At 43.9% G+C, this 26,129-nt stretch overlaps 3 protein-coding genes across 6 annotated transcripts; 1 reads left to right on the plus strand and 2 right to left on the minus strand.

Moving 5' to 3' along the window:
- Positions 1 to 354: 354 nt before the first annotated feature.
- trim107 (tripartite motif containing 107) lies at positions 355 to 3,779 on the minus strand. Of its 2 annotated transcripts, none has more exons than XM_062545883.1 (2): positions 3,584 to 3,779; positions 355 to 2,679 (listed from the first exon to the last, which is right to left on the minus strand). In XM_062545883.1, the coding sequence occupies exon 2, from the start codon at positions 2,650 to 2,652 to the stop codon at positions 1,072 to 1,074; it is 1,581 nt and encodes a 526-aa protein (XP_062401867.1). In that variant the 5' UTR covers positions 2,653 to 2,679; positions 3,584 to 3,779; the 3' UTR covers positions 355 to 1,071. The 2 variants fall into 2 exon arrangements, with proteins under 2 accessions (XP_062401867.1, XP_062401868.1); XM_062545884.1 differs by lacking the exon at positions 3,584 to 3,779 and adding an exon at positions 3,182 to 3,572.
- A 164-nt stretch (positions 3,780 to 3,943) lies between these two features.
- On the minus strand, positions 3,944 to 19,682 carry zgc:123305. Of its 3 annotated transcripts, none has more exons than XM_062545589.1 (20): positions 19,355 to 19,682; positions 14,437 to 14,637; positions 13,996 to 14,091; positions 13,500 to 13,711; positions 13,268 to 13,381; positions 12,862 to 12,973; positions 11,579 to 12,335; positions 11,095 to 11,188; positions 10,276 to 10,454; positions 9,502 to 9,595; positions 9,282 to 9,351; positions 8,783 to 8,875; positions 8,520 to 8,593; positions 8,047 to 8,197; positions 7,620 to 7,768; positions 7,269 to 7,355; positions 6,643 to 6,795; positions 5,952 to 6,066; positions 5,710 to 5,813; positions 3,944 to 5,481 (listed from the first exon to the last, which is right to left on the minus strand). In XM_062545589.1, exons 2-20 carry the CDS (start codon positions 14,626 to 14,628, stop codon positions 5,337 to 5,339), a joined length of 2,991 nt encoding a protein of 996 aa, XP_062401573.1. In that variant the 5' UTR covers positions 14,629 to 14,637; positions 19,355 to 19,682; the 3' UTR covers positions 3,944 to 5,336. The 3 variants fall into 3 exon arrangements, with proteins under 3 accessions (XP_062401573.1, XP_062401575.1, XP_062401574.1); XM_062545591.1 differs by having other exon boundaries at positions 8,520 to 8,590; positions 19,355 to 19,681; XM_062545590.1 differs by lacking the exon at positions 19,355 to 19,682 and adding an exon at positions 16,271 to 16,325.
- Positions 19,683 to 21,249: 1,567 nt separating this feature from the next.
- myl9b (myosin, light chain 9b, regulatory) lies at positions 21,250 to 26,063 on the plus strand. The gene is made up of 4 exons (XM_062545592.1): positions 21,250 to 21,351; positions 23,987 to 24,188; positions 24,777 to 24,938; positions 25,107 to 26,063. The coding sequence occupies exons 2-4, from the start codon at positions 24,005 to 24,007 to the stop codon at positions 25,280 to 25,282; spliced, it is 522 nt and encodes a 173-aa protein (XP_062401576.1). The 5' UTR covers positions 21,250 to 21,351; positions 23,987 to 24,004; the 3' UTR covers positions 25,283 to 26,063.
- Positions 26,064 to 26,129: the final 66 nt, after the last annotated feature.

Here is a 26,129-nt window from a genome sequence, read left to right on the forward strand (position 1 = left end):
AGATCACTGATCTATATATCAGTGGGCGAAATTCAATCGCCAGCAGGTCAGGCTGGGTTTACCCAGTCTATACTCCATCCCCTACTCTTGCAACTTTTGTGTATGCTTGTATGTGCGTGCCTGTGTGTGTCTGTGCATGTGTGTGTCTGTGCTTATGGATGCGTTTGTGTGTTTAAAGGCTACTGATAATCAACTGGAACTGTAACCAGTTCAGAAACCAGAAGTTTCCCGAGAGTGGTTGTTCCCTTATTAGACATTATCTGGTCAACATTATTTTACATGGATATATCATTAAACTGGTATGAGATTAACGTACCTGCAGTAAAAACCAAAAGCATGTCAGATAAACATTCTCAGGTTTATTTCGGCTTTAAGAAGAAATGACAAGAATTACATTTCACGTGAAAATCATCCTACCATGAATACACAAGCCACCAAGCTGTGAAACCATCATCTACAGTTGCACTGTTGTTTTCAGAAGTGAAATGTAGACCCAAGTCAAGTAATGAATGTGTCTTGCAGCAAGACTTGCGCCATCTAAAGGACAAACTAGATAACACCAATACTAGACTAAACACAACCTAAATGAAGGATCAATATGGTTTTCCTTTACGGAATTTAAAATGATTTATTGCATGTGCGTGCCTGTGTGTGTGTGTGTGTGTGTGTGTGTGTGAGTGTGTGTGTGTGTGTGTGTGCATGTGGTGGATGTGTGCACGCATGTGTGTCTGTGGATGTGAGTGTCTGTATGTGTGCGTGTATGTGTGCATGAGTGGATATCAGAGGTTAAGGTTAATGCATACACATGACATTTGGTGCGGTTCAGAACATCTCAACTGAAGATAGAGGCGATTAAAACAAATTACAAATGAGTGGTTATGGGTGAGATTGATGTGGCCCCTTGAGACCAACATACCTTAAAGTGGGGACTTTGACTTTGAACTTTGACAATCCCTATGACTGCTATGCTATGCTAGCGGCAGTCATAACAAAACTGATTTAACCTTAAAGTAAATCTTTAGTGTTGCATTAAATAAATTATGCTTAAATAAAGTATGTGGCTTAATAAAGTTAACACACAGTAATGCGTGCCTTTGGTTGACCAGACATCATCCTAATAGCCAAATACACCGGCTCAGTGAAGGCAACTTCAAAAGTATGGAGGAGCATCTTGGTAGTGTCAATATTACTGACTGAATAAAATGACACGGATTGATTCTTGAAGCTGACACGAATCTGAACTCTGCGCAGAGAAGTGGTGCGTTTGAGCTGCGTGGCTTGTGCCTTCTCATATGCCCTCAGCCGGTTATCACAGTACATTAAGCCCCAGCAGTCCGACCAGCTCTCCAGGGCACTGCGCAGCCCGCTGCGGGGCAACCCTCCATAACACACACCCACGATCCACGAGCAGTTCTCAAGCTCCAGTTCCCAGCAGTGTTCCCCTCCAGCCACCCCGAATGACTCCCCAAACGATTGGGAGCTCAGGGCCTGCAGCAAGCTGGTAAACCTCTTACTGTGTGAGGGATAAGGTTGTTTGATGGGGTTGAACATCACCGTCTTCAGGTCTTCGGAGAGGACAAGGCTAGGGTGGACTGTGTCCGGGTCAAAAGTCACCTCCGACGGGTTGAGGAGGTTCCGCAGCGCTCTCTGCGTCGAACCAAGTTCAGCCCGGAGCTGAGCATTCTGACGTTCCAGCTCAGAACAAGCTCCTACCAAATTTAGGGAATTGACCTCTGGAGCTTTTATCATTTCTTGCAAAGGAACTCCCACAAGCTTTGTGATCGTAGGTTCGACCTTCGAGAGGCCTTGGCAGAACTTGGCTCCATCTTGCTCCTCTAAAAGAGCACTGGCTTGAAGCTGCATGTCTTTCAGCTGAGAGAGGAAGTCCGAGACATGTTTGACATGCCTGTCCATGGCCTCTTCTATGGGCTGAAACTGGGCCTCAATCAGCTCTGTTCCAGTCACGGTGTACTTCTCAACCAAGTCGCTCATCTGTTGAAGCAATCCGGCAATCTTTTCCCGGAGGCCATCATGGACAGCTCTGGCCTCTGCCTGATTCTCTGTCTCCTTGAGTAATAGGACCTCGGTAGTGGCCAGTTTGAATCTGAGATCTTTTGCCAGGCCAGACAGTCTTATTCTGCCCTCATTAGTTTTATGTTTCAAAGCCGGCTCATCTGAGGGACAGGCTGACCTGGGGTCCAGTCCTGCTCCCACTTTGATATATTCCATTGGAGCAGACGGTGACACTTCTGGTAGGGCTACATTTTTCTGGCCCTCATCTGGTGCAAGATCAGGATGGCTTGCGCAAGACTCACCAGTCTGAGTGTCCGGTTTCTTACTACTCTTTTGCTGTTGGGTTCTTGATAAAGAATTAGATGTTGCTTCCCCAAGGCCATTTTTGTAGCTTTCTATGATTCTACAAAGCATGAGGTTCTTTGGTAAGGTTCCAAGACCCTGGAACCCCTTTTTGCACTCAGAGCAATAGTGCCAGCCACCTTCACGAGACTTGGAAGTCGCAGAAGTCACCCCCTCAAGACAGACTTCACAGAATGTGTGTCCACAGGGTAGGGTCACTGGTTCAATCAGAAGACGTTGGCAAACTGGGCAACTTAATTCCACTTCTAAAGAGTCTTTAACCTCGTAGTGGGACATGGTGTCCTTTTATACTGACAAAAAGCTCTGTGGAATGGAAAAACAGACAACACATGAACCACAAGGCCTGGATTAAAGCATATTCAGGTCTGTTTTTATAACATAAAATAACCTTAATCTATTTACAGAGAAACACAGAGCTTAGACTGTCACAGCATAAAGGTCATGATGACATCTCCTTGATAGGCTACTTTCAACAAAATAGTATACAACCTATAATGTAGGCTACTACCAAGTAAAGGTAAAGTAAACATTGAGGGTTACTTTTTACATTTTAAAGCGAATTCGTTGACAGAAGCAAACTTTGAAGGGCAGGAGTATTTCAAATGAATTAACTGATTAATAATATTGATAGTGACAATGCCCTTGTTTTGTCTGTTATATTTTCTTTTCAAACTCATTGTTTTCACTGAAAGGAAATAAATGATTCCACATTTTTGAATAGTAGCATATATTAAAAAAAATATGTATATTTAGCCTACAGAATCAATGAAAATACGGCATGGCTAAATTGTCAATGTTCACCCACATAGGCTGTGCAACACTGAGGACAACTGAAACTGCACCTTAAGTTTCATTTTCTCAACCTAGGCTGTCGGTTCCATACCCACTCAGTCTCGAACAATTGATGTTGGTACAGACCGTAATCTGTAGCAACAACTTTCCTAAAATCATTTCAGTCACGGTCGAGAGGACAAATAACATATTATTAACGTTTTCATTATGAGATGACTAAAGTCCAGTTAAGATATTCATATAGCGCAGGGAAAGTGCTCATTGCACAATTAGATAAAATGTGTCAGGTCTGAGAAGAAAACTTTTACACGGATGAGGACAGATAACTGTTTGCTAATGCATTCGAAATCGTAGTAAATTGTACACACGCTTAGAGAAAACATGGAAAGAATAAAATGGGAATACCTTTTCTCACCCGTCCGCAGGTTCCTCGTGCGTATAATTCTCACTTCCTGTTGTCCGCCAGGTTGCTCACCTCCTTGTTAATGACACATCGATGATAACCTGGCTTCGTGAAGGGACATTTGTAGCCTACTCTAGCAACAACGGGATTCCTTAAAGGACTATGATTAAACAGGCATGGTCTTCACGCGTATTTTCGCTTCTCTTATAATTTGTGCTGTCATTAGATTGCAACATAGCTCAATTCTAAGGTAAAGTAATCAGTCAGTCCCCTCCCCACCTGTTTTTATTACTCAGGCATGTTTACTTAGCATTTACATATACAGCATGTAAAACAGAACCACACAGCACCAGTATATGCAAGTCACACATCTGCCTTTACAATATCCATTTATTTTTTAAAAAATACTAAGATCATAAATTAAAAAAGTACATAGAGCTCTGTGACAATGAGCAGTAACAGGTATCTCCATTTCCACATTGAAATGTGTTTTAGAACACACAAACACACACTTTTTTTGTTTGTTTGTTTTGTTTCAGGACACTTCCAGACCAAACCCTGTCAAGCTAACTGTTGAGAGAGTCTCATATCATATCACGCACATAATGACAGTAACATTTAACCACAGAACTATTTCCATGTTTTGAATTGATAGTCTGAGGAATCTTGGCTACTGTATTAAAGCACATCAACAAGCTGTTTCAAGTGCCATCACCAACCAACAGCGCCTCTTATGATAGATCAAAAGTGGGGGCGAAAATAGTCATTCAATGATCAAGCTTGTTATTTGAAAGCTGAACATTTTTACATAACCATCTTTCAGCATTTTGAGAATACCTGGTCAGTGGCAAATTCTCACACACAAACACACACGCACGCACACGCACGCACGCACGCACGCACACGCGCACACACACACACACACACACACACACACACACACACACACACACACACAGAGAGAGAGAAAGAGAGAGGGAGTTAATACCACCATTTTGAAGTGATATTGTGAGCTATGATACAAGCTATGTTCTACCATCTCCTAAAATAATTTAGTCACAATTTAATGTAGTTTCGAAAGCCCTTTTGGTCCAAGTGTTCAGTTAAAGACAGCAACCATTTACAGCTAAAAATAAATGATCACCTTTCCTCAGTTAAAATAAGCCATAGAAAACATAAATAAATGGAAATACATTTTTGGTTGTACACCACATGATCTCTGACACAGACAATATGATTCTGGTATTACATTCACAAGGCCTGGTCCTAAAGCCCTTGACTAACTTATGCTTAGGTGTGCCTCAACTATAAGACAGTAAACACTTGTTTTTCAGGCAGGTGCCATGACATAAGTCTTTGGTTAATAGCAAAAGCAAAAGGAGAGCACAGCTGAATCAAAGGCATCAGGATCGCCTCTGATGTGCAATGGAGAGCAACCCTGTTGAGATGTCTAAGTCATGTGGGGATGTGTTTGCCCCTACGAAAGTCAGAAACTCAGCATTTCAACTTCCTGTTAGAGCTCATTCTCAAGTATGTGTCCGTGTCCCTCAGGAGGACTGACAAAGGAAAACAATTAGATATACAACTGCTAAGTTCATTTCTTATAATATGATTAAAATAAAAACCCACAGTAAGGCAGTTACAGGAACACATGAGCGGCCATTCCTGGAGGTTCTGTTTGAAAAGACAGGGATGGGTAGATGAAGGCTGCTGTCCTGAGGGAGAGAGTGGACAGCACTGGACTTGGTGAGGGTGTGTAGTGGCTCTAAATGGACTCCAGGTCCAAGGCCGGTAGGGGCTCCCTCCAGAAAGTGAATTGGCTGTAGTCTGGACAGTCGAAACTGGAGGACGTCTGGCCACCACAGATGACTGGAAAGACGTGTTCCACCAGCTCGCTCAGGTGAGAATATCTGAGGAAAACCAAATGTAGGAGCAGACACACACACACACACACACACACACACACACGCACACACACACACATGCACACACACACACAATCACACACACACACACACACACACACACACACACACACAGACACAGATGAAGATGGAGGTTACATCAAATGTAAGGAAATAACCAAATGCAAGAGCATGCCTGAGGTTGTAGTTAAGGCGTTTCAACCCTTCACTTACGAGGAAATGTTACTTTTACTCTTCTCCCGAATGAGCTCTCCCTTAGGATTTACAGTGAAGATACGAGTCTCTGGAACTCCTACTTGCTTGTATGCATATGCATCCTGCATGAAACCACACACACACACACATACAATTAGATAGGCATCAACAAATACAAATAAATGTCATGCTTGCAAGAAAGAGATGATGCATGAGTTCTGGCTAAATATGTCTATTCATAAAACTAGATGAGCCCTTACATTGGTCCTGTTGCCAAAGGCTGCATAGAAAGGCTGCCGGCGTGGGTTGAACAGTTCCCTGATGTCGTTGAGACAAGCAATTTTAAACACCTCGGGCTTCTTCTCAATCACTTCTCTAGGAAGGGAACATACACATTTACAATTATGAATTATGATTTAAAGATTCCTTTATTGTTACATCACCTTGGGGTTTGCATCTTTATAGATTTCAGCAAAGATCCTTCATTACTGACAAGATAGAGCAACATAATGCATCTCCATGGAAGCAAAATTCGAACAGTTCCTGTCTGCTTAAGGAAAGACGTCATAGTAGGATATCGATCGGCAAGCAGTTCAGTTCAAATGTAACGTCACTTTCTAGGTCTGCTTAAAGAGGGATTTCGCCCCCCTCCACTTTGCCACCTCTCGCTCCACTTTAACCCTCTCTGATTTAAGTTCCTCTACATTGCAGCAATAAATAATAAAAATGTTATTAAGGGTGGAGTGTATTCATCCCTTTCATCATTCATCATATCTTAGGAATGATGTCACTATATACATCAAGATTTCTTTTGAAAACGCAAGTACTGCACTTATACTGTATATGTGTATATGTGTGTGTGTGTGTGTGTGTGTGTGTGTGTGTGTGTGTGTGTGTGTGTGTGTGTGTGTGTGTGTGTGTGTGTGTGTGTGTGTGTGTGTGTGCATGTACCTGTGAAGAGCAGAAAAGAGGCTGCTGGGAGCCAATAGGACCGGCCCTTTGGGAAGGACCACCCCTCCATCGTTTACCCACTGCAGGTAGCCTTTAGTGATGGCTGCCATGCCGATGGCCCGAGCAGAGCAGTACAGGAACTTATAGCCGTTCCTATGAGAGCAGACCACACACGTGACTATTGCACACAGCATTGACATTCACATAGTCTATGTGTATGTAAACTGGCTTCCAGTAGCATACTGCACAGGGATGGACATTAGCAACAGCCATTAGCAATCGAAAAGTGTCTGATTGATGCTTCCAACCCTGCTAATTAGGGCTGGGACAAAAACATTGGATTCCATCACTGAACTTTATGCAGTTGCTGATGGGCATCTGATATCAAAAGTCATTGAGGTCAGTAGTGAGGTCATCCATAAACATAGAGGCTTAGGCCTACTGCATAATGTAGGAAATAATGATACTGGTGGTAATGCCAGAGTAGGCCTGATATCTGCACTATATCGCCCCCATCCAACTAAAACAAAGTCATAACGTGTTCTGAACACTTTTTTTGTAATTTGTAGTATGTAGGGGGAATAAAATAGATTCAAATAGTAGATCAGGTTTTATGTGAAACTTACTTGTGAATTTTGTGGTAGAGTTTAGCAATTCCATGGTGAGTCCAGTCTTTGCCCAGCTGAGGTAAAATGTGCCCAAGGGCATCAGATCTTAAAGATCAGAGAGATGGTTGGAAAAAAAAAGTTTGAACCAAAAACCAAAAACATCCTGTATTTATGTGAAACTAGGTCAAACTGTTGTTGTTGTTGTTTTGCTTAACCTCATTAGACTGTGATAAAACAGGGATCACATGTCCACCCACTTCCATACATGAACGTGAGTAGTTAAACGAAGTTTCACAAATGTGCTATAGACAGACAGAAACTTTAACAAAGAGTATAGAAGTACTTCTATACTCTTTGACTTTAACTCACTTTGTGATGGTTCCATCAATGTCGGAGATGATGACCCTGTCGTTCCAGTTCCACAGGTAGATGGCAGCCTCGCAGCGGCAAGTGCCCTGATACTGAGTGGTCACGCTGAACACCACCGTATTGGCCCCCTCCCTCAGGTTCAGACGCTCCTGAACACACCCACGTTTAAGAACTCTCTCTCTCTCTCAGAGAACTATCATTCACATCCAGACAAATGCATCTCCAGCCCATAATACCCTCAAGGCCAGCAGGCACAGGATGTGGGTTACCATGGTGAGCCACAAACTCGAAACATGTTGACATATTTTTAATGGTTAGCCAAGTTTAATAAAGGCTTTTTTTTAAAAAAAAAAAACACCTTTTCAAGTGCCTCAGACTCACTACCAGATTGATACCATGGTGAGCAGTTCACATGTGGTGTACTCACGATCTGCTGGGAGGTGAGGCGGAGGGACTTGCGGTATATCTGGCTGATGCACTGCTCGGTGCTCAGGGTGTCGGAGCGCGTGAGCCTCTCTGGGCTCTCCGGAGTCTCAGAGCCAGGCCTCCCGTCCGTGTACTCCTCCTGAGAGTGCTGCCTGGACAACCACAGGGGCACTCAGGGAGTTAGAGGACGCTCTGCTACCAATGTGTTCATGAGTGGTTTAAACAAGGGCACATCTTCTGGGACTAGTCATTTTACACAATGGGCTGCTTTCCCAAACACAGATTAAGCCTCGTGCCCAATATGTAAATCCCTGATTATGTTAACATTAATAAGCCAGGATACTTTTTCTTGCACATAATATACTTTGCATATTCTTGACTCCTGCAAACCTATAGCGGCCTACTCCCTAGAATGTGTGTATGCATGCGTAATTGTAACGTGTGTCTGCATGTAGTGTGTACATCCACACTCACTTTGAGGTTGAGGGACCAGACAGAGGGTCTGATGATTCAGTCTGTGCGTGCTGTTCGGGCTTTGGCTCGGCCTGCCAGAGAAAATGAGAGGGAAAGAGGAGAGAGAGAGAGCAGGATGGAAGAGAAAAAAATAAATGTCATCTCAAATGTCAATTTTGCATAATCAAAACAACATGGGAGAGAGGACAGTGGACTACACAACAACAACAACCCACACACACACACACACACACGCACAATGCAGAGTCATTGCGTCTGTGTACCTGGCTGGTGTCCATGTCCTTCCTCCTCCAGGAGAACCACCACAGGCCGGACTTCTTGGGCATCTTGTCCTTCACCAGCTGCTCGATGGTGCTCTGCACACACAGGAGGAAGGTCACCACGCCAACAGAGACAGAACACTCACAGCACTGATGACTGATGGGAGTGACACATACAAACTGCTGTGTTCATGCCACTCTGGATTTCTTTATTAACTTTCGCTAAGTTAAACCATATAGGTAAAGTGCACATGGGCAAGTCACTCAATGAACTGAAGCTATTGTGTGGTGTGTAGAAACAATGAGCTGACCCACCCATGTTTGAACTTAGGATCTTGTACAGCGAAGATAAAGTATAAAGTTTACTTTACTTGACCGTGGCGAAAACTGTCAAATAATGTAAGCAATGACACTGTTTGTGGATAGCAATGATTAAACCGATACGACAAGAGGGAGTTTATGATCCAAATTTTTGCTTTTCTGAACACCATAAAAGACCCACCTTTGGAAGATTCCTCTGGAAGGTTTGCATGGACAAAATCATAGGGGCAGCTACTGCCCAGTTATAGTACCTGCAGAACGACAAAACATTGATCAGAATGATTAGAGATTAGTTTTTTTTTCAGTCTCCATTTTGGTTTTCTTATTTCTCTTACTGTGTGTCATTACAGTGGTCTAACAATCTGCTATGAGTCGGAGATGAGTTGGGATTGTGTGCTCACTTCTTGTTGATGCAGATGACGAGGTTTGGATCATCTATGATTCCTGGGTTGTTCACAAAATCCTGAAAAGTGACGATGTGCTCCATAAACTTCTCTACAGAGAAAAGAAATGAGTCCCTCTCTGTTATAGTCAGTCATATACAGTATGCATGATGGTTTCTAAAAAAAACTTTATGTACACTATTCAAAGTACATCAGATTTACAACAGCTTTTTCGTCCAAAAACATTCACTAGCACGGCCAGCCGGTTTTCACAACCTGTAAACCTTGTCACCATTGGCGCAGTTTTAGTGAGGGTAAAAAACCCTGCTGAACTTTAACAGAGTAATTAGTGCTGTACAGCCAGGTGATACGATCAAGGGTAACATTGGCGGAAAATAGGATGTTGTTAGGATGAAGGAGCAAGCGAGTAGTAGAATGACAATGTTCTTATTGTCTACTCTGAATAGCAGAAATTAATCGTTTCTTTTACCGTCTATGGGAAGAAAACAATCAGCTGTGGGAGCAGTTGGATCCAGTAAAATGATTATTGGCGGAAAATAGGATGTTGTTAGGATGAAGGAGCAAGCGAGTAGTAGAATGACAATGTTCTTATTGTCTACTCTGAATAGCAGAAATTAATCGTTTCTTTTACCGTCTATGGGAAAAAAACAATCAGCTGTGGGAGCAGTTGGATCCAGTAAAATGATTATTGGCTCATTATTGAATCATGACTTAACAACCGGATTTTCCCCCTGGCCACTCTTAAAAAAACACGGGTCTCTCTGCCGCTACCTGTGTTGATCTGGGTGGTGCCTCCGGCTCTCCCACACAGAGACATGGTGACGTCCAGGGTGTCAGTGGGAGCGTCGGACAGGTATTCTGTGCCGCTGTCCATGTTGGCGCTGCCAACCGACTGGGGGGACTGGTTGCCTGACTGGTCAGCACCTGGCCTGGCGGCTGACTCGGTCTCACTGCAAGGGGGTGAACAAAGGAGAGGAGATGAGGGGTCAGCATGGATGATCACAGTAGCAAGACTCATTCCATGCACTTAGTGCAGTCTCCTTTTGACTAATTTCTGAATCCTGTATTTACAATATTATACTATACTAGAATACCACACTCTTTCATTACTCCTAACACCACATGGCTCTTCTGAGTGTTTTAACCTAATCTTTTTTTTTTCAAAAAGCCAGAGGGTCTGGTAGAGAATCACACGGATAAATAAAAAAAAATACTCCATTGAATATCGATCATTCAACAGTCCACAAGAGAGCAGCAGCTATCTTAAGAGGATACATCTTATGAGAGTGCAATGTCAATGTATCGTATCAACATGTGAGTCAATACACTACTCACAAAAAGGAAGGGATGTCTGGATGTCGGGTGAAATTTATGGAAAATGCAAAAGGTTCAAGCTACAGTGGTTTTATATCATAAAAGTGGGACATTTAAGTAAAAGCATGCCATAGTGATTTCCTCATCTCAAACAATTTATTGAAATAAAGACCAACAAATTTCACCTGAGAGGCAAATATCCCTGACTTTTTGTGAGTAGTGTATTTCCATTCAGGGGAAAACATGTACACTTGTGAATGGTGCTTGACTTCTTACCTTTTGGGAAAGTAGAGCGCCACCACCTCAGGGTCCAGTTTGGTGAGATCATCTAGGTAGATATCAGACGGTCCTAGGTGCTGACTGCGTTTACCTATGCCAAGGCAACAGGAGATATTTTTTTATATGTGATCTGACCCCGTTTCTGCTCAGGATCTTGCTCATGATATACACATTAGTAGTAGCCCCTAACATTTATAAACAACTGTAGCCAATGTTAGCAAGAATTACTCAAGGAATGGTTTGGTTACATCTCATAAATCGTTTTAGATTAAACTGCTTCCCAAAGAATGTAAACTCTAACTATCAACAGCTCAGGGACGGTTTTCTGGGTTGCAGACAAAGATAAACCTGGCTTGATTTCACCTCCAAAAGTAAACTTTATCTTCAATAAATCTGAGACTAACCTCAGCTAAGAGAAACAACCTGACACCATTAACACGTGAAACACAGTGCTTCTCAGACATGACTGAGTGCAACAAACCTTTCCTCTTGTCTTGACCATCCGCTGATTTAGAGGCCGGCTCTGCAGAGCCAGGACGCTCCTCTGGTTGGCCAAGCTCCTCGCTATTCTCCATCCCTCCAGCACACTCTGCCTCCTGATTGGTCGGCAAGCTCACACCCTCCTCCCTTTGGTCGTTGTCATCCTCCAGTATCTCTGCGCAGGGCTCAATCCCGCTGTCTCCCTCTCGGGAGCCGGTTCTTTCTGGACTCTCCGAGTCCGCGGGCTCCGGCGAACCACTCGTGGGATCGGTTACGACATCGGTGCTCGATGTGAGGTCTGTATTGCCTAAGCTGGAACAGCTGGAGCTGCTTAAAGTGGCAGAGGAATGTCCAGTGTTTGCTGTAGAGAACGCCACATGGCCATTGCTATCAGTATGCCTGAAGCTCTCCGAGATGACCTGAGCCTCCAGGGACTCCGAGTGCGGCGTCTCCCCAGGCCCGAGAGTCTCAACGTGGGGTGGTGGAGGCAGGAGGCAGAGGGTGGCGTCCGGAGCGTGGCTGGGGGTGGAGCGTGTTGCGAAAGAGAAGGAGTTAGAGTCCGCGACGGGCGTCCGAGGCTCTGGTCTCACCACAGTAACGGGAAGTGCATTAGAGAACGAGGCGTTTGGAGGGTCCGAGGAGCCCAGGTCAAAAGACTCCTGCCGGTGGATGGTGCGGAAGTGGGAGTTTTCGGAAGGAGTGTGTGGGGAGGTCGGGGTGCGTTGTAGGTCTGCTGACGATCTTTCAGACTGGAATACCTGAGAGAGGAGAAGTCACAAAAGAAGACTTAATTCATACATACTATTTAACAGCATATTCATACTCCAGTTATATATAGCTGAGTATATTTGTACAGTTTCATTTCTGGCTGGTAGTCAGAAGTGGTCAACTTAAACTAGTCAAACAGGGTGACTAGGACTGACAGCAGAGCAGAGTGAATACTCCCACGTATAAAAATTTTACATTTTATATCCACACACTCCCAACTTGGAGTTAGTCCCAAGCCATCTCAATATGTTTCTACTGCTGGATAAACTGCCTTTCCTTTAATAATGGAGGACCACATAGGAGGAGAGGAGGAAGAGATAGGATAGCGGAGGAACGGATATGAAGACAAATGCAAATGCAAAGAGGAAATGTGAGGGGGCAGGGTTTACCAAGACCGCTACTGACTCAAAAACTGCAACCTGGTTCTTCACACTCTACTGTTAAGGGCCCTGTCTGTGTGAGTGAATGAGAGAGTGTGTGTGTGTGTGTGTGTGTGTGTGTGTGTGTGTGTATTACCTCTGGGAAGCCTCCCCAGGACCACTGAATCTGTGGTCCAACAGACTCCTGGGGCTTGACCAGCAGTTCTGAGTCGCTCTTAGGAGAGGAGGCTCGACTGTGGAACACAGTGCTGTAGAGAGCAGAGGGGAACATTTCTGAGTCATATGAACATTAGACCTTCACTTCTGCTCATGATAAGGAAGACATTAGTCATCCACACTTAGTCATCTACAGCCAGCATCTTGCTTTTTGAGGATGAAGAACAAATGGCATCATGCAACAGTTAAATTATGAAACAATTTCCGAACCAGATGTAGGTCTAGATCGAGAATTATGAATATAGACTAGCTTGGAACTATAGGTATGTCTAGAAGAACTTGAATCTTGAATCTATTTTTCTCTATTGGCATTTCAGCGTCCTTACCTCTCGTTTGGGGAGAGTTCCCCATCTGAGTGAGGGTGGCCGTCCCATGACTGAGATGGGCAAGTGGACAGATCCTCAAACGTGTCTTCAGAGACGGAGAAGTACACCGACTTACTGTTCAAGCACGGGACAAAACAGTCAAATGAACACTGGGCAAAACACAGTCCATATGGCAAACATCCCTGATCATGTTTGTGTTGCACGCTACTGTATCATCAGAATGAACTCTGACCTCGCAGCCAGGACCGTCTCCTCCTCCTGCTCAGGGAGGTCAGAGGAGGAGCTGTCGTCGCCGTCTCTACGGAACGAGTCAGAGCGGGCGCGTTTCCGTCTGCGTTTCTTTCGGCGGGAACCGGGCGGCCCCGAGGGTCCTGTAGAATCGGCGGAGTCCACCCCGGGGTTCATGTGGATGGGAGAGGTGCAGAGGTGGGCAGGAACCCGGGCCTGGACGATGGTGAGAGACAACCACAGAAGAGAACACTGGTTAAGGAGGTGCCTGGCTGAGGAGGGATGTGACAACATCTCCTGAGCGGTTGACACTTGAAACGTTTGACAATAAATCTACAAAACAGCCAAGGTGTCAAGTCAGGAAATAGTCATGGTGGTGTCCATCGGCAAAAAGTTGGCGTCACGTGCATCGCTAATAGACAGGAGTGATTAACTTCTGCTGCTGTAGCTTGACGTTAAGACACAGAGCTCAGTCTGCTCCAAGCAGATTGCATGCATACCTCCAGGTCCTCGTTCTCCTCAACAAAGAAGGCTTCGCCATTGTCCCCCAACTTCATGTGCAGGTCCACCGGCTCGCCATTGATCTCTATGTCCACCTGTATGGCCACAAGACACATAAATAACGGCTACAGGCATACAGAACAACTGTTGCGGGTGGTATGACTGCTTGAAAACTTCCTCTGGGCTATTTCAAATCATTCTTCATACAGACATTAGAATGAGCTCTGTTTGAGCCCATTACACTTGTTAATTATGTATCAGATGTTCATTGTACCAATTATTATTACTTATTTATTACTTATTATTATTACTATTTAATATACCAATCAGACATTTCTTATACCAGTTATAACTAGTTATTTAATACAACACTGATAAGTTATTTTGCACACAAATCAACACAAATTGAGACTTTCTTGCATTAGGTGACTCATACATACCACTTTCTCCTTGGAGCGTAGCACCCCGAGCTTGCCAAAGCGCACGTGGAAGGGTGAACACTGGAAGCTGCCGTCGGGCTGCTGCACCACGATCACGTCGATGCCGCCGGTGAGCGTGGCCGGGTTGAGGCCGCGGTACAGCTCCTTCACCGTCACAAACACCGTCTCCGCCAGGTGGCCCACGTAGTTCATGGTCTGGGACTGAGCAGGGGCAGCACAAGTTAGCGCAGGGCAGCAAGCAAGAGTACAAAGCCTACCAACATAGAAGGATGGAGGACAGAATACGCCAACCATTCACATCTTGCTCATTTCCACATGTGATCTGTGATGATTAGTTAGTGTGCCAGAGAGTTGGCTCAAGAGACCTTGAGCAATACATAGCTATGCACAATATCCAACCACAAACCAAAGAAAAACTCAATCCAGACAAGAGGAGAAAAAGAGAAGCACTAAACCACACTTTAAGTAACTAAAACCGAATTGGTTTTAACGTAGACCAAGACTACCAAAAGGATAAAATGACATCATAACAACCCTACAACACAGTCTTTCTGTAATCAAAACCAAGAGATTTAAATATTGGCCCAAGAGACTCTATGACCAATGATAAATAGCTTACATTTGACTTCCTGGCTCTAGTAAAGCCGTGGTTCAGTGTTCACCTGTCTGTGAAATCAATTCAATGAATAGTGGCTTACGAGCTTACGTCTACATTGTCAAATCATTGGTCGAGGTCACTTTTTTTAAAACCGGTAACATCACAATGTTACTATACAAACAACGCCAAATCTCTAAATATGGGCTTCCTGCCACTGGCAGGTGGGTTAACCTATTACCTGGTTATCACATTTCAGCTGTTGTCACCGATAGGAGAATCTTCCCCAATCCTAAAATATCTGTTTCAGGCTCTATTGGTTCCAGCAGTGGCACGTTGTGTAATGTTTTGGCCTGAGGCCTGAAATCTTTGTAAGTGCCAGTGTTCCACCCACGCGAGCAATAACACAATGTGGATGAAAGTTCAGTCACAGTTTGACTTGGTTTTAAAATGCATTTGGCCCAGTGGCTCTCCTGAGAAATCTGGATCTGCAATTTGGACTGCAGACAGAAACCATTGCCTATGGCATGTCTGAACAGACAGTGGGGGCTGAGAAAAATCCATGTCAAGTTAACAAGCCCAAGCAGGCTGTTGCTGTTCTCCCAGTGACGTGGAAGCCCGACTCTTTGTAGCAGTAAGAGTTGCATGTGAAGTACTGCCTTTTAAACCACTATATCTCCTCAGCAGGAAGTGGGACTGAAAGATAACGATTTCAGATGACACGCCTTAACAGGCCTAACCTGACATCATAGACCACTGTTAAAGGGAAAGTGTACTTCAGACCGAAATACTTAAAAGGAGGCACATCAATCACTGCTTGGGTATAGGCCTAGGCCTTAGAAAGTTGTAGCAATGCTAACATTTGTATAAAGAAACTTTCTAAGGATAGGTCACTTTTTAAGGTAAAAATAAGATACAAAATATGAGATCATAAACCATCTCATAGGCCAAAATAACACTGACGTGGTTTTTTCTAACTTAAAACATAAATCCTTCATGGACCAAAAATGTATTTTATCTCACAGGCAAAATCAGTAGGCTACACGTTCAGACAATCACTTCAAAAATTTGCTATTTATAACCTGTGAGGCTCAGAGTGGTGAATGTTATCTCCTGCTTATCCTGTGTGAAACAGCATGTGGGCCAGCTGTGCTGTTGATTCCAGCTTTGGCTAGCTAGCAGCCTAGATGCTAACCCTGTGGAGCGTCCACGCCTGGTGTGAGCCTGCGATTCTCTTACCCATAGAGAAGGCTGGAAGTAACCCTTCCCTGTGTAGCCTGGTCCCCTCGACCCTCCAGCTGCCATCGAAAGCCAGGCCCTCCTTCATCCCCCTGTCCCCCCCACCCAAAATCTCCCTCCTCTTTCTTTCTCTTGGGGGGTTACTCCAGTGGCCAACAGGTTAATCTCTTCAGAGGCAGCATCCAGAGGCGGTCCACATAGTCTAGGTCTAGGCTGATGAGGTTCAGGACCAGCCTGAGGCCACAAACTCCAGGGAAACACAGATGGCTCACTCTGACGGAGCTCTGGGACATGTAGCCTAATCAACAACTGACTGTACAGCTGTGGGATAGACACTGAATGAGGGAGAGAGAGTCCCAGCACATTCAACGCTGATCATCCCAGGCCAGCATGAGAGACCCTTTCATTCAAACACACACACACACACACACACACACACCCATTCAATCAAATACACAGTCCAGATTTCTCTCTCTCTGCCTGCCTGCCTGCCTGCCTCTCTCTCTCTTTCGCACACACACACACACACACAAACAAACGTGGATACAAAATACACCACATGATCCACTAACAATTCCTCTCAATCCAACACAAAAAATCCTCTCTCTGTCTCTCTCTCTGTGTGTGTGTGTGTGTGTGTGTGTGTGTGTGTGTGTCTCTCTCTCTCTTTCTCTTTTGTATGTTGTAAAGAGAAGCAGCCAAGATAACAATTTGTGATGTTTTTACTATTCTTCTGAGCCACATTCATCTGTCACACTCCATGACCCTCATACAACCACCCTCAGCCACTACAGCCACCACATACAGAAGTGGGGCAGTAGGCTAAGCTAGGGACTCTCTGGTATAGAGGATACTATCTTACTTGACTGAACTGGCTATATGAGAGAAAGAGTTTGTGTGTGTGTGTGTGTGTGTGTGTGTGTGTGTGTGTGTGTGTGTGTGTGTGTGTGTTGGAGGGATTCAATAGCTGGGCCTGAGACTTCCAAACACTGATTTCATTACTTCTAAACACTAGTTGATTCTGGTAGGCAGAGGGACATTAAATGCCATTTTTTTTAAGTCCCCAAAACAGTGGTGATTGTTCTGTTCTTTGTGCTCGGTCAGTCCCTTTTTTTCAGTACGGTGGGTTGATCTTTTTTTTTTTGGTACTGATACATTATTTGCTGTAGAATCTGCAGCGGGCAGCAGTTTTCGAGTCACAAAGCCCTGAAATGCACAATGTCAGCTCATGTACCGAGGCAGGGAGTACAGGCAGGGTGACACTGACAGAGAAAAGAGGGCCAAGTGGAGTGGACATGTTCCTGGGCATGTTATGTTGTGAAGAGTAGAACTAAAAATACCTCAAATGAATATTGCTTCAACTTGCTATACAAAGACGATAGGATATGTTCTATAAATAGAGGATGCTTTAATCAAAAGTAATGCCACCATCAGCCTGTTCCCACGTCATCTTACCAGAGGGACATCCCTTTATTTGTCATGTTTGGATGAATGCAGTCAATTCTAGCTTCTATGAGACATGGCTATAAAGGTAGGGTTAACAATGCTGATTGACGTCACGGTTGTTCTTTATTCTTAAGTTTCTTAGCAAATGCATTTGTCCAAAGCAGCTTACATGGTTGTGTGAGAATACTGTTTATTAACAATGTTATCAGAGAGTGGAGAGCTAGCAGACAGTGAGGAGATATTTGCTAAATGTTACAAAAAAGTTCACTTAACATTGCTCACACTACTTTTAAAATCTCCACTAAAAAACTCTAGCCTTTCCTATCAATTCATGCTTTTAATCAAAGCTATGAGATATGTTTCTCACTCTTTAAGACAGACATTGTTACAATGTATTCCTCACCAAATGCCACAGAGCAGAAATTGTCAAGTGCCATAGAACAGTAAACGATGATTGTTATCATAGGAAATGAATCTTCACTACAGGACAGACGGAAGTGGTTACCTTTAACAGTTCAGCCATCATGTGGTGTGCCCACAAGACAAATACAGTGTGAAAGCCTATGGAGAGGCTATGTGGTTGTGAACAAATAACCAGATATTACTAAAATAAAAAAACTAATGGTATGATAAATAGAAATATATAATAATAATAATAATATTTAAACAAATAAAATAAAAAAAAAACACACACAACAACATACAATAGCACCAGAGAATGTCTAATAAGGTAGGCGGGCTCTGATAGTACATTGCTGAAGCAAACACAGGAGCAGAGAGCAACCATGGATAGCCCAGAGCAAAACAAAATAAAAATCAGTTAAAAACTAGGTCAGGGATGTAGCCTAGATTAGGCCTACTACAGTAGGCTAGTAAGCAAAGTTAGTGAGTTTCCTGGAACACTGCCTCCATAGCTGAGAATACATTTCAAGATTTTTTAGCCACGCAATTTGCATATCTTGATATCGACATTCTGATAACGAACGCGGAAGTACTGTAATTATGAGCAGCACCACTTAGCCAAGGCTATCATGGATGCCGACATTGGATGCCTGCTGTGTAGTTTTAGATCTCAAGGCAATCAAGACATCTCTATGCCCATTTGATTACAGAGCCATACAATACAATCAACGTAAGCGATCACTTTGACCCTTCGAGTTTCCTTGTTACACACTGGCAAAAAATGTGCTACTAATAATTCCAACAATAAAACTGATATGATGTAGGCTAACAGTTAGATTTTTTTTTGTTTGTTTGGAGTTAAGCAATGGGTGAAATGTCGGTTAAATCCGACAGCTTCAACAGTTCAAAGAATGCCGTTTTTCGTGTTTCAGCGAATCGTCCTAAATTCTAGGGCAACTTTCTTGAAACATGCCAGACATTTGTCAAGATACAAAACCTGTAGTTTATTAATAAGCAACGCTTTGTTAGCCCACGTTAGCTAGCATCCAACAATATCCAACAATGTCCAAGCCACCTGGCAACAATGACAACCAAATGGACACTCATGAAGTTCAGTGCCCTTCCAGCTGTTGATAAAAATAACGACTTCTAACGAATTATGTTAAAACAGCTGGATGGCTGATAGTGTTTTTCAAAACATACAAACTAGAGTTTTAGGTCACAAAGTAAACTCACCTCAAGCGAAGGAGATTCGCGCTGTACAAAACCTTTCCTAAACTTCCGATGTTTCAATGCCTGGGCAAATTGGCCCTCTGTTTGGAACGATACAGCAGTCAATCAAAGTAGTCCACCAATCAGAAGCGTATGATTATATTAGATACGCCTTGCCCGCGCTGTTTTGTTTACATAATACCAGCTATATCCAAAGGGATAAAAGGGAAAAGTCCCTCTCTCTATTTTCGAAATCACGTGGACAAGCAATATATGTATTTTTGTCAAGACAGTAATGTAGTAATAGTTCTGACATATCACCCTTGAACGTTTTTTGCAGTGTAACACAGCCTGCACAGCGTGGCATATATTTCCTCAATGCCAGACAGGCAAGTCAACCCAGTTGACAGAAGTAGGCGTAACCTACTGACAGATGCATTGATCATAACCTGCTAGGTCATTGATCATTGATTTCTTTATCACCTCCAGACTAACCGTTCGTAGGTGGATGAGTAGGCCTAGGCTAATGATTGCAGACTAGTAGGCTTAATTGCTTTAACTACCCACGTAATCATAATAAAGCACAAAGATGTGCTCATGTGCTCTTTGGGAATTAAGAAACCTACGTAGATGAAAGGGCAATGGCGACTAAATGTTTCTGAAAACTCGCCACAAGGTGGTAGTCTTCTCCACAATCAGATAGCCTTGCCTTCTCCAACTGATGTCTCAGTAATGTATCATATGAAAGGACTGGATCTGAATGCATGGGCAATATTAGTTTAATTTGATATTCTGAACATATAATTGAGTAATACTTTGAAGTTATTTCAAATGTTGTGAGACAGTTTAGTTCAGTTACAGACACGGACACAGCACCACACAAGAGTTTCTATTAATTGCTTGAAGTTAAATAATATTGATATTATTTGCCTCAGAAGCAGGACATATACACACACACACACACACACACACACACACACACACACACACACACTCACACACACACACACACACACACACACACACACACACACACACACACACACACACACACACTTTAAAAAGATTACAGATTGATCTCAATGTCTTTTTCATTATTTAGTATCCCCAAGTTTCCAGTGTATGATATACTTAAAACAATCAAAAACTGCATGTGCCAAGACTTTTAAGGAGTTGCTTTAGCAGTGCAGGCTGGCCCCAGCTCTGTTGAAGTGATGGGTAGAACTATACCATTGGAAAATGATCTGTGAATGTTCCACTGCCAGGAGATTTACACCTTAGATAAACATGGAGGACACTGCCTTTTAAAGGAGTTCTCTTGTCTGGAAACAACACTGTGATTATGGACTATGGAAAGGACTGCCCCGTCCTCTCCATCCTTTGAACATGCAAACCACATTCAGAAAGAGAGAGAGAGAGAGCGAGAGAGACAGAGATTGAGAGAGAAAGAGACAGAGAGAGAGAGAGATTAACTAGTTTTACAGTCTCATGGGAAAAGGCACAAAAACAAACACAAACACACTGTTTCTTATACTGACTCACATACAGTGAAACACGCATACAGTGAAACACACGCACACACACACACACACACACACACATACAAACACAATCAGACACACACATATGTCTGAGACACACATAGACACTCTAGTTCACACTGACACACAAACCCAAGCATGCAGAGTCCGTTTCTTTTTCACTAAATAAGGCAGCCTTATCTGAGTTCCTGTCATTTCAACTCCATTCCTCTGCATCCCTAACGCCCTGTGGTAGTGAGAAAGACTCCAGCCGCCACATTCTTTTCCCTTATATGGCTAAATCCCTGGACTGGGCCGGCTCTGTTTGGAAAAGCCCGGGCACCCGGTTGGCTGAGAGGGAAAGGGGAGGGGCACATTTCTAAGCTGATGCTTTAAACAAACTTTTGTACCGTAAGAACAACTGCTTCCCTCCCTCCCTCTCAACCGTGGAACTTGACAAAAGGGCTTGCGGGGCTCCTATTTTGATCACCTGAAGCCAAGGTGAGATGCTTTTTGCTTTTTGCGTTTTCTCTTCTGTCTGTTTGGGTTCTGTTTTGAAGTCTTCATATGTCTGGCACAGGAGCACTCATGTGTCTCCAGAACTGGAGGAACCGTTGTGCAGTGAGGGGGTTGCCAGCGACGAGCTGCTGGGTCGTGGCTGGGAATGCATCAGGTCATGCCCGGGTTAACACTCTGGGCTGACCTGAAGCCTGCCGTCTTGGGGACTATCTGTCAGGCTGTGATTGGGGTTAGCACTGATCTGAGTGCTGTCGCACACTCTCTCTTTGTGAGGTGGTATGTGTGCTCCCATGGTATGGTTGGGTCGGCTGTAGCTGTGTGAGGGCTAGCCTTCATCATCACTGAGGATTACAGAGAGGAATTTCAGCACCCCTCTGATCCACATAAACAGGCCTCACTCATATGTCAGCTGTTGAGAACAATCTATCCATAGTTTGCTGAGAGAGAATATAGCCTTCCATTTGGGCAATGAATTGCATTGCTGTTTGGCTTCATGTTCGCTCCTCAGCTGCTTTGTGGCCGAGACAAAGGTCTGTGCAGTGAGTTGTTGAGCAGGTGAGTTTTGCAACTGGGAGTCCAGGCAGTATTGATTGTTTTGATGTCATCAGTTTATCTTTGCAGTGTTTCTTCAAATCCCATCATGTTGCGCCCTCGAAAAGCGTCACAGAATGCTATCTGAAATGATGCCATTTAGCTGTGAGAAAAGGATCTTTTGCTTTTACTGTCAAACCCTTTTGGTGACCTGCAATTTGATCATCAGTCAGTTGCTCAAGCTTCACATTATCATTTCCTGCTGGCTGGGGGGGGGGGGGGGGGTGTAGAGGAGAGAACAGGACAGACTGATGTGTAAGTCTGATGATGTAATAGTCTTAGCGGGGGTACTGTTAGGAAGCCTGGAGGAGGCGCAGAAGAGTGTGTGTGAGTCAAGTGGAGGTGAAACACTATAAAGGCATATGTTTCCTGAAGAGGTGTCATGTCTCCAGGGGAAGGCAAAAATAGGTAGTTACCCTGGGTCGTGATATTATAATACTCAGAAAAAAGTGTGACAAGATGGCTAAATGGATGGGTATGCATTTCCTGATGACTGTGAGGTTTTATTGGGGTGCCATAGACAGAACATTCACTCGAATGGATGGAAGAGTTTTCATGCTTGCTGAGAAGTGGGGGAAGACCTAATGACAGCCATTTAAGGGGTTGCTTATCAGTTTGGGTTTGAGGAAAACCAGGACCTTGTTTACATTCTCTGTTTCCTTCACAGCACGTACTGTACACACACACACAGGCGAACACACAGCACGTACTGCACACACACACACACACACACACACACACACACACACACACACACACACACACTCTCACCACACACACACACACACACACACACACACACACACACACACACACGCACACGCACACACACACACACACACACACACACACACACACACACACACACACACACACACACTGAAAATCCATACTCACATAAACATATTTGTACGAAAAAAAACAGAGCAAAAGAGATGGTTACCGAAAAGCAAAAAAGTGACTGTACAACATGAGAATACAGAACAGCATCCAGGAACTACAAAGACTGTACAAACACATGTCTATAAGATAGTGATGCCTTGAAATATAGGTTTTGTAATACTGTTTTATTTCAGCCTTTATATACTGTGATGTAAGGCTCTGAACCCCTGACTGACATTTGACTACATTATCAGTCATAGAAGCAAGATGAGGTCATACAAATTAGAGAGAATTTGTGTTTTACACCAACTATAACAGCCAGAGAGAGACAGTGTGCCTTTGTTCAGAGGTGTGATCAAAGCAAACAAGTTAAGATAAGAAAATGAGCTTAAACTAACTAGATTGGCTCAGTCCCTGGAGCTCTGCGCTACATGAATGCACTTTCATTCAGGAAATGAACAGCGTACTATTTACAAGGAGCAGCATGATTTGGCCCTTGTTAACAAGACTGTGAAACCACAGAGCACATAAACAGAAATGTCATAAACTGGGAATTCTCCCGAGTCTCTCTCTTTTGTCCTTATATTGTAAATGGCTTGTTCGTTGATATGGAATTTACTTAGGGTTAACTTGTGGGTAAGCGCAAATACATCAGGAAATTTCATTGCGATAAGCCATGAGCTCTATTGTTGTTTTGGTTCTCTCTGAAGTTATTTTCTCACCTGGGTGTGATATTTTCTTTCTGCCCTCCAGCTAACAGTGTGACTTCAGTGTAGGTTCATTGAAATCACCCATTCCTTCCTGAGCTGGCAGTGAAAGTCACTGTGTAGCCAACACCCAGCTGCAGGAACCGTGGGCAGGGACAAATACATGCACACAATTGTAAATTGCTTCATGTTTGTTGGGCATGTCCGTACAGCTGTGAGGATTTTCTCAAGCAAATAAATTTGGTGGTTAAGTCAAATTAGAAAATCACTCAAGTAAAAGTGAAAGATCTAATCTAAATGACAGGGGAGCATTCTTTCGCACGCTTCTGGAAGCCATTATGAGGCATTCCTACTCAGACCTTTAGAAGCCTTTTGAGTGAATATACAGCCATGCAACTAACTGGAGCACTCACACATGGTCTGTCTTTGCCATTCAGGTCCTACCAACCGGCACCATGTCCAGCAAACGCGCAAAGGGGAAGACCACCAAGAAGAGGCCCCAGAGGGCCACTTCTAACGTCTTTGCCATGTTCGACCAGTCCCAGATCCAGGAGTTCAAGGAGGCCTTCAACATGATCGACCAGAACCGCGACGGCTTCATCGACAAGGAGGATCTGCACGACATGCTGGCCTCCCTGGGTAAGACCACCGCACTCTGTCAGATGACGGAATTCCAAGAGGGTCGTTACGTGCCTGCTCAGGATGTTCAGCAGACCTAAGCAAACCCGCGCAAACTAGAAGGAGCTCGAGGGGGCTTACAGAGTGGAGATACCCCACGGTGATAAGAGGATGCCTTAAATACCCATGGTAGGCTGAAGTTCCCATTGAACAAAGGCAGCACAGAGTGTGTGAGGGCCAGACAATAGGCCCTGGGGTTAAAGAGCAGCCAGGCTAGGATTAGATAATAATGACTAAGAGGCAAGAGAAAGACCCAGGGGACTCATTCTTGATTACTTTCAATAGACTTACTCAGATGGCATCTTTCATCTACCGCTGCTTAGTTTTAGAGAGGTCTAACGGCTCAGAATTAAAACAGAACAAGGCATACCTCGCATACCTTGACACAATCGTAACATGATGAAAAGGTTTGTTGTTTTGCCACAGTAAAAATAAATATGGTCATTGCTGACAGGGAAGAGCGTAGTTGAAGGGAAACAGTGGGATTGCATTTGTGAGCAGTTGGACCTGTCTTGACCCCCCCCCCATTCCCATGTATTTCCCCCACAGGTAAGAACCCATCCGATGAGTACCTGGAGGGTATGATGGCCGAGGCTCCTGGTCCCATCAACTTCACAATGTTCCTCACCATGTTTGGAGAGCGCCTCAATGGCACCGACCCTGAGGACGTCATCAGAAACGCGTTTGCCTGCTTTGACGAGGAAGGATCTGGTAAGCGTCCTGTGGACACAGACCATGAAGGGTCTGAAAGCACACATGGCAAACCAAACCAGCATAGGCACGCACACACTCATTGAATCATATACAGACTTCAGCTTTCTCTCTCTCACACACACACATTGACACAACACTTACTCTCTCTTCCTTCTACTTCACCAGGTGTCATCCACGAGGACCACTTGCGGGAACTGCTGACCACCATGGGAGACCGCTTCACAGACGAGGAAGTGGACGAGCTCTTCAGGGAGGCACCCATCGACAAGAAGGGCAACTTCAACTACGCCGAGTTCACCCGCATCCTGAAGCACGGAGCCAAGGACAAGGATGACGAATAACCGCCCACTCTCATGGCCCGCCACTGCAATCATACAGTGCATCACTGACCAGATGGCTCACCCCCCCCCATTCATATAACATATCGCAGCAGCACTTGTAATTGGCAAGACATCGATTTTATAAACGCATAGGCGCCTGATCCGATCAGGCACGGGCACTGCCATATCCTTGGAACATTCCAGACATGTTTTTATTATGTACAATAAAGAGCATGAAGATGTGTTTTAAGAATTACATTTCATATGGGTTCTGGAGTCCTATGAGCTAATCCACTGCAAAATGTGTCGGGATAGTTGTTGTGTGTGTCAGGATCTGTTACAAGACAGAAGTCTCAGCATCTGTTGAAATGAAGAGTGAAATATATGTAGGAACTATTATGAGCATGAAGCAACAGAAGTTATTCCAAATGATCTGAGTTGAAGGCATCTTTTATACCCATACCTCAGTGGAAATTCTTTATATTTCAATTGTATTGATAGTTATTTTGAAGCAAGTTGCAGTTGGCTAAATAGTCATTGAGTGTTGTTGAGAAAGTTGTATGCCTGATTAAAAAAAAAAATGGCCAATGTCTGAAATGCTGTCTTCTGGAATGTTAAACAGATTTTTGAAAAATGTTTCGTTTCTGTGAACATGGATGACATTCCTTTTCCCATGTTATAATTGTTTCAATGAGCAATAACCAGAGCAGCTTTAACATTAATACTTAATTTTGAAAAAGAAAGGATCCAACACAAGGTTGTGTTGTGGTTTTGTCTAAATAAAACCAGCATTAAAAACAAACTTTGAATTAGACTTTGCTTTGGGGGCTTGTCATCGAGTACCACACACACACACACACACAACATA

The sequence above is a fragment of the Sardina pilchardus genome, chromosome 9 (assembly GCF_963854185.1).
Source record: "Sardina pilchardus chromosome 9, fSarPil1.1, whole genome shotgun sequence".
In the NCBI taxonomy this organism is placed as follows: domain Eukaryota; kingdom Metazoa; phylum Chordata; class Actinopteri; order Clupeiformes; family Clupeidae; genus Sardina; species Sardina pilchardus.